Below are 9,031 nucleotides of genomic sequence, written 5' to 3'. Positions count from 1 at the left end.
TCAAAGGATCAGATTTGTCTTGAGTTACTCATCTTTCTATCCATAATATAGGCCTACAGTTTGAGGCATTACATATAAAAATGATAGTATGATGAAAGAAGATTTCACTGAACAGTTTTGAGATCACATGCCCATTCCTAAACCAATCACTTGTAAAATGAAAACAACTGGCCTAGTAGATTGCATGCTGAGTAGAGAAGGGTGGATTGTCCATAAAAAATCAGTTTCCATAAGGAAGAAAGGGAAAGGGCTTGGGTAGACAACCAACAGTACATCCTTTATAAATGAAAGAAAATATCCTACCCTCCAAAACATCTAACTATACTATTATTTTATGACTGTCCATTTTCGTATATAAAATATTTAGAAAATATGCCACTCATGTACTTTAAGTGAACATTTTTGAAGACATTACAGATAACTGAGAAACAAATCAAAACAACTAAAAAAAGTCATGTTATGAAAGAATAGCAATCAATGAATCCAATAAAACAGTTCTATTTTTAAGGTATAAATTACATTAAAAATGACCCTTAAATTGGGTTCTAAAAATGGAGAAATATTTAGACAGTGATGAAAGAAGAGCATTCCACACAGTAGGGATAATAGGTGAGGTTGTAGTGCAGATAAACACAAGATGGGTAAGGCAATAGTCATAAGGTACTGAACCTTCTGCTCTCCATTAGGAATCTGGAGTTTTAAGTATATTAAAAATTGATGTTTTAAGCAGAAGAATGACATATCTGAATTCTATTTTAAAAAGACAGATGAGGGGGAAGTTGGAAGTTAGGAAGCTATTGAAGCCAAGAGATTTTTGTCTTTGCAAAGGAGCATAAAAATAGAAAGAAGTTGATAAATTGGAAATATGTGGAGACTCAATAAGACAGAATGAAGGATTGCATGTGCGTAGGGATGAGTTGAGGGAAATTATAGCATCAAAGGTCCATATTTTTGGCTGACAGTGGTAGTGCCATTTACTAAAATTTTTTTAAAAATGGACATTGTTCAAAAAAGTTCCCATCCAAAAAAATGGACATTGTTCAAAAAGTCTTTTTCCACTGCCATAAAAATTTCTCCTCTCTTCAAATTTTATTTCTCCCTTATTAAAAGAACACCAACCTTTCTTTCAGCCCACTTACCTTCTATAGTCCTCTCTCCCCTTTCCTTCACAAAATGAGATTCACTCCAGTTGTCATGGCAATTCCAGTTTATACTTAATTAATTATTGGCTTAAATTATTAACGGTGCCCTTTTCAAATGTGTTTCATTTGGATTGTAAACTATGTGGTTAGCTTCCCTTTCAATGTAAAACTGCTTGAAAGAGTTCTCTATGTTCATAAGCTCCAATCTTTCACCTTATACTGTCTCTTGGATCCCAATAAAAACAGGTCTCACTTCACTATTCCATTGACACTATCTTCAGATCATCTACTGGGTCATTTATTATGGCCATATTGTTAGATCTGAATTTCTTCCATTAGTTTTCAGAGCTACCACACTTCCAATTTCCGCCATCTTCAGGAGGAAATGTGTTGCAGATAGTAGAAAGGAACAAAATATGGCAAAACAAGTCCCTCCCTTTAAGAAAATTCCCAGGAGCAGCATAAATACCTCTGCTTGGGCACATGGCTACCTTACCTACACAAGAAGCTTGGAATTTCAGTATTCATATATACATATTTGTCACCCTAGTAGCCAAACAAGGAAAGTATGCTAATTTATGCTAATACATAAGCAAGCATGTTTTCCAGTCAATCTCCTAAAAATGTGCCATTATTATGGAAGAGAGAAATAATATTGGAGAACAAAAAAACCTTTCCAGTTTTGCATATGATTGTATTTTTTTAATAATGTGAGGAAACAATCTTTTACAAGTAAAATAGTAAAAGGAGATAAGAATTTAAAAGAGTAAAAATACTTCAGTTTCCCATTTGTTTTTTCTCCATCGAAGTTTTGACTGTAGAGCCAAATGTATTAGACAGTATTTCTAGTAAATGATTGTATACATAAGGAGATTATATAATTGGGAGGTAAAATACTAAGGTCTCAAAAAACAAAATCATATAATTCACAGAATATGTTACACTTAAATAAATATCTTTATCCTCACTAGTAATTATAGGAAATAAATTTAAAGAATAATATACAGATTACTTATCAATTTTACAAAGTGTATATGTTTTTAATAATATTCCCTACTTTGTCTTAGAAGCAATTCCTATATCAGAAAATTAATACCCTTTAATGTAGTTTTTTGGGAAATCAATCCTAAGAGATTGTAACTCAATATATAGACAACCTCTTGGCACAAAGATGTTCAGGAGGAAGGATAAGAGATACACAAATACCATGTGTATATCAAAATACGTAAAGAACTCAATTCAATGGTGAAGAAACAATCTAATTATAAAAGTGGGCAAATGATCTGAATAGTTCTTAAAAAGAGGGGCTGGGGATATGGCCTAGTGGCAAGAGTGCTTGCCTCCTATACATGAGGCCCTGGGTTCAATCCCCCAGCACCACATATACAGAAAATGGCCAGAAGTGGCGCTGTGGCTCAAGTGGCAGAGTGCTAGCCTTGAGCAAGAAGAAGCCAGGGACAGTGCTCAGGCCCTGAGTCTAAGCCCCAGGACTGGCCAAATTAAAAAAAAAAAAAAAGAAAGAAATATATAAACAGGGATATAAAAATCTGCTCCTTTCATTAATCCCTAGGGAGTGCAAATTAAAATCACAATGACATATTACCTCATACCTGTTAGAATGATGATTAAAAGAAAAACAAGATAACAAGTGTTGATAAGAATGTGGAAAGAGGGCAACCCCTGTGTACTGTTGAGAGAAATGTAAAATATTACAGTCATTATGATAGTGTGAGGGCACCTCAAAAATTGAGTCAAAACTAGAACATATGATCCAGCAATCTCACTCACTACTGGATACAGTTCCAAAGAATATGAAATAGTGTGTTTAAGAATTTGTCAGCAATCCTGTGTCCACTACAGCAATATCCACAGTAGCCACAAGATAAATCATCTAAATGTTAACTAGTAAATGGATAAAGGAAATGTGGAATACATACACAACAGAACACTACTCAGCCTGTGTGTGTGTGTGTGTGAGAGAGAGAGAGAGACAGAGAGAGAGAGAGAGAGAGAGAGCACATGCATCCGCACGCATGTGCCAATACTATAGCTTTAACTGGGGGCTTCCTGCTCATTTTGGCTTTTGTGATAGCACTCTACCACTTGAACCACACCCTTATTTCAGGATTCTTGCTGTTTAACTGCAGATAAAGTTGTCTCACAGACTTTTCTACATGGGCTGGCTTCAAACCTCAGTATCAGTTTTCAACTAGGATTACAGGCATACTCAGCCTTTTGTATAAAGGAAACCCTGCCATTTATGACAACGTGGATGAACCTAGAGAGCATGATTCCAAGTGAAATAAGCCAGGCATAGAGACACAAACACTGCATGATCTCACTTTTATGTGGATTGCAAAAAAGTTGTACTCATAGGAGCAGATACTAAAATGGTGGTTACCAAGGGCTGTAGGGATTTGGAGTAGGGAGGTGTTTGTCAAAGCATACACAATTTCAGTTAGGAGGAATAAATTTAGGAGATCTATATACATCACTGTGACTACAGCCAATAACAATATGCTGCTATTTATTTGAAAACTGGTGAGAATAGATTTTAAGTATTACAAAAAAGTGAGGTAATATGAATGTTAAATAGCTTGATTTAGCCATTCCACATAAATACCAATAGCAAAAACATCATATCATAAAAGATTTTTACCTTTACTTACCAATTAAAAATTTTAAAAACATAGCTCTCCTAAAGAAAAATAAAAAAGCAAAACACAATTGCTATTTCCAATCCCTGATCATTAGCATCTACCTGTTAGAGTAATAACCAACACAATTTAAGATGACAAATTTCTAATTAGTAGTAATTTCCTATATTTCTCACCCTGTTAAATACTTTGAGATTAACTTCCTTGATGCAAAAATAGTCCCATTACTTTTCAAGTAGTCTGAATACACACTAAAAATATTATAGTACTCTTAAAAGGCAAACAGGTAAGACAGTGATTCTTCCCCTAGTCCTGACCCAGCAAATCTGTGAATTAATGAAGCTAAAATAAAAGCACATAACTGGGCTTTAAGTCAAAAGCCTGACTGTGGGTCTAGCTGACTCACGTAATCTTCCTGTCTTGAGGGTTTATTGTTGGTTTTGTTGTTTCTTTCCCCAATCCCCCAAAAACAAATATTATATACTTCTCAGGTTGGCTGTAGGAACTACATTGGGTAATGTTTTGGAGGTGTTTCATGATATTTAAAGTTCTATTAAAAAAATCCCTTATAAATTAAAAGAAATCTAACAAAGCATACTCAATGATCAAAATATTATCATCTTTGTTGTTAATGATTTGCTTGGGAAGGCCATGTACCTTGAAAAGGAATAAGGAAATATTTAGCTTCTATAATATTAACAAATTATAATATACCATACAAAAATTGAAATTTATATAGAAAAGTCAATCTTGAGATCAACACAATTGGCTCAAAAGAAGTTGAATGTATCATCAGTCCTTTTTTTCAGTGAGAGGCAGCCTTTGCTACAGCTTATGTATCTATACAAATAAAACAACCTAAGCTATACATTAAAAATCTTTACCTAAATCTTTGCATTGATGCTATGGCTATTATACAGTTTTAGATTAATACGGTTTAACACAATTTTTAAAATAATCCAAAGTTAAACTTTTAACAGTATATGCTGACCTCAGCTTCCCAAACAGCATATGTATTTCTAACTCAGGTCAATTAAAATGACAGAAAAGGTGAGGAAGTTACTTAGCACTATTTTCAGGAATACCTAAATCACCCCCCACTTTAACTTAATATAAATGAAATAGGTACTTCTCCCAAGCATTCAGTATACGAACAGCTAAGTCATGCCAAACAAAGCACCATCGAGTGTTGCAATGTGGTTTAGAATTCTCACATATCCTAAAGAAAGCAATTACAACTATTTCATTTTCTACTTAGATGTGTTTAAGAATGTCAACTTTTTAAAAGTTAGCTGTGAGATGATAGGTATATATTAATTTGACTAATCAACCCATTATGTGTATACCGAAACATCACACTGTATACCTTAAGTATATATATATACATATTTTTATAAAAGAAAAAAATACCAATTTTTAAAATAGACACCATTTAGTTTCATTCTATTGGAAATATACCTTAAATCCTTTTCCAAAAGCCTGTTTTTCTTAAACACTACCATACTTTCATTTCATTAAACATGATAGTTGACATTCTCTCATGTTTTCAACATTGGTCCCTAGAAAATAGAATTCAAAATTTACCAATGACACTCACTATAGATTTTATGTATGTGTGCATATACACACATATATATCATATAGAACTGTAATCAAAACTAGCTTTATAAATTCAGAATGTGCAAATACCCATTAAAATGATACAATGGTATGAAATTGTTTTATATGTGTGAAAAGCAAATTCTCCAAAACCATTCTTCTTAAAGAGGAAAGGTAAAGAAATAAAATAAATAGTATTAATTAAAATTTTTATAGTAAACAAATGTCAAATTTAGCAGGATAGTTAAATTACTCTTCTAACAATAAATGTTTAAAGGAATGTACAAGTAATGCTTTCTAAGTCACTTGATATATATTCTAATACTTGTGCTTTTTATTTTTACATTTGTATCATCTTTTTGTTGAAAATTGTAGCTTCCACAGTTCAACCATCATTTTAAAAAGTGTTTTTTCACAATTTCAAGTTAATTTGTAAGTCCGTAAGGTGAAGATTTTTCAGTTCATAAACTCAATAATTATATAATTACTCTGACTAGAAATTTTACAGTAATTAAATAATTATAGATTTAAGTACATAATTTTAATAACATTTAAATGCAAACCTCTTTATTTTACATTAGCCCTAAAAGCATCTGACTCTAGTAACACTAAATTATTAACAAATAGAAATTAATTCAGCAATCTGCATGAACACAACAGGTTTCCATTTTCATTTAAAAATGTGTATGATATTAAAATTGGGAAATGATATCTTTTCATTAGGCATGTAATAATTTTATAGTATGTGCTGATTTCCCTAGTTCACACCAGTTAAGAGGAAGGTTAAACCCTAAATATAAAACAACCAAGATTGTAATGCTCATAGCATAATAATTTTCTAAAAATGGCTTTGGAACAGTCACAATGTCACCATATTCTATTTCATTTTATTTTCAAGAAAAGGAAAGTCTTCACTGATTGGTAACATCTGAATTGTAAACAGAACTTTCCTACTCCACAGCTGTGACCTGAGTTCTGATGGCTCCTGCCGCTATTCAGGTGTCATCTTCTTTAGATGATGAAGAAGTGCATCTTTCTCCAAGTGAGCCTCTGCAAGAGCCATTTTAGCTTTAGCCAGCTCCTGTTTAAGAGATTCATTCTCTTCCATGAGCTGCAATAAATACATTGGGAAAACAGAAGGAAAATCATCATTTCCAGGAAATATAGTTTATCCATCGGTATGACATTTGGGATTTTAAAAAAAATTCCACTGTTGGAAAGGGCCCACTTGAGCTATAAACTGCTTTGAGAAGCTATTGGGAAACATTTATCATGAAATTTAAAATGTCCTAAGTTTTTACCCAGCAATTTAAAACTCTAATTCTTCATTTCAAATTTTAATACAGGATCCTTGGACTTCTGTGGCTTTAGACAAGGTAGACCTCTTTCTCCTTTCTATGCTTCTCCTTTTCCCATCTGTGTGTTTGTTTTTAATAGGTGGTACTATGGTTTGAACTGAGGCCTATCCTGCTAAACCAGGAATCCAGCCCTTTTTTACAACATCTATTTTGAAATAAGATCTTTTGTGCTGTCTAGAACACATTCCTGGACCACAATTTTCCTATTTATAATATTTTCTATTTAGCTGGGAGAACAGGTGCATACTAACACTCCCAGCTTCTTTCTATTGTGACAGAGTCTCTTGAACATTTTCCCCTGGCTCTCCAGGAACAGAAAGCCCTCCAATTTCTGACTCCTGCATAGCTATGATGTCAGGCAAGTGCTACCACACATCCAGCTATTGGTTGAGAAGGAGTTTTATAATTCTAAGCCTTCCTATCAATCGCTGCTTCCCAAGTAGCTTAGAATTATAGGTGTAAGCCACCATGCCTAGATCCACTTCCAGCTTTTATGCCATAGTTCTTTCATGTTTATCCCTCTTTCCCTATGCAACTTTTCATCTTTTCCTCTTTTTTATTTTCTTTTAATGCTTGTGTGCATGTGCACACATGCCTGCCAGTTCTGCTAGTTCTTGGGCTTGAACTCAGGACCTGGGCACTGTTCCTGAGCTTTTTTGCTCAAGGCTATTACTCTACCACTTGAGCCACAGCTCTACTGCCAGCCTTTTGGTGATTAATTGGAGTTAAGAGTCATAAGACTTTCCTGCCTGGGCTGGCTTTGAATATAGATCCGCAGATCCTCAGCCTCCTGAGTAGCTAGGATTATAGATGTGAACCATGGGTGCCAGGTGTCCTTTTTCTTATTTCTTAAGAATGCTTACATTTTCATTCTATTAGATTTAATGGTTGGTTGTTTCTCTTGTCATTTAAATCATTCTCTTGGATGATCTCATCTATAGATAGCCTGATCTAGCACAAACCTTTCTCGAGTTCCAGACTTATATTCTGAATATATTCCAATAGGCATTTTCTTAGAGCTCTGCCCTTTTTTAAGACCTAGTTCAAGCATTTTGTTTCCTTAGAGCAATTTGCTAACTCCTAAGTATGAGGAATGATAAAGCCATGGTCTTCCTATATTTACAGAGATGCATTAAATCATAGCATCTAACTTCAAAGATTTCCCAAATCAAGTGGGGGTAATTCCTTATCTCCCAATCAGAGGTCTAGTCCCTGAGACAAAATGTCCTAACCAGTGATTACAAACTCCTGTTAGACTGAGTTTTTCAATACAGGGACTGCCTAGTGTTTGATCAAGAAATAACTGGATTACATAAATGCTCAATTACAAGATGAACTTAAATCTGTTGTTCCATCATAGAGAACTAAAATTCTGCTAAACATTGTTGTTTATAGTGACAGAAAATATTTGAATGTTAACAAATGTTAAGAGAGTTCAGAAATAGTAATATATCCCCAGCCACTATAACAGCTGTCAAGTTTAGGAGGCTAGGAAGCATTATAACGGCTGAGGGTGTATTATCATTTGTATGAAGCAAATGTAGTCATATGAAAAGTTTGCTGGATACATAAAAATGTACTTGAATATGTTTTTAAAAGATTCCAAGAGTAAAAGTAAAAAGTGTATTTCAGGGTTGTACAAGAAATTAGTGCTTTCTTTATCTTAATACTAAAGCCATGGTTTCTATTTCTAGCACAGTACTTGTTCACAACAGTTATTCAATGTACTTTAAGTAAACAAATATTGTTTTAACTATTAATATATTACTGTCTAATTGATTAGTCTAAATTAGGCTTCCTGTTACCTGTTCCTTAGTAAAGTGAAATGAGCACTCAGGAACATCTGGGCTGGTCTGAGTGGCTTGAGTGACACTGGGTTGTTTCTTCAGATCATACCTCTCACCAACTGTCAGCACTGAATCACTGAAATTTTCTTTCAAATCGTTTTCGGTGTTAAACATATGAGAATCTGATCAAACAAATAAAACACTCAAGTAACATTTCCAAATATCTAATGCCTTTAAATTGTTGCGTAAAAAACTATTTGAAAATGATATCTCCATTAATATGAGTATAGTATGATAGAAAAATAGCGGAAAAGAATCAGCAAAATCAAAAGCTCATTCTTTGAAAAGAGCAGGACAACTGACAAATCTTTAGTTAGACTAATCAAGAAAAAAAAGAAATTACTTAAATTAGAAACAAAAGAGAAAAACAACTGCAAACATTACAAAGGAATAATCAAATGTTAGAGTAGAAATACAGCATTAATGAA

General features: G+C 33.5%; 1 protein-coding gene across 2 annotated transcripts in view; it reads right to left on the bottom strand.

The window, feature by feature from the left end:
* Positions 1 to 2,775: 2,775 nt before the first annotated feature.
* Positions 2,776 to 9,031, bottom strand: part of Uhrf1bp1l (UHRF1 binding protein 1 like) — a 66,439-nt gene continuing 60,183 nt past the window's right edge. For both annotated transcript variants that reach the window (XM_048357572.1, XM_048357565.1), the window contains 2 exons: positions 8,562 to 8,725; positions 2,776 to 6,509 (listed from right to left, as the gene is read on the bottom strand). In XM_048357572.1, the coding sequence (XP_048213529.1) occupies positions 6,390 to 6,509; positions 8,562 to 8,725 (284 nt within the window). In that variant the 3' untranslated portion in view covers positions 2,776 to 6,389. The remainder of the gene's footprint in view (positions 6,510 to 8,561; positions 8,726 to 9,031) is intronic.

Source organism: Perognathus longimembris, chromosome 1 (assembly GCF_023159225.1).
Source record: "Perognathus longimembris pacificus isolate PPM17 chromosome 1, ASM2315922v1, whole genome shotgun sequence".
In the NCBI taxonomy this organism is placed as follows: domain Eukaryota; kingdom Metazoa; phylum Chordata; class Mammalia; order Rodentia; family Heteromyidae; genus Perognathus; species Perognathus longimembris.
Note: the sequence above shows the minus strand (reverse complement) of the source record. Positions and strands in the feature narration are given on the sequence as shown.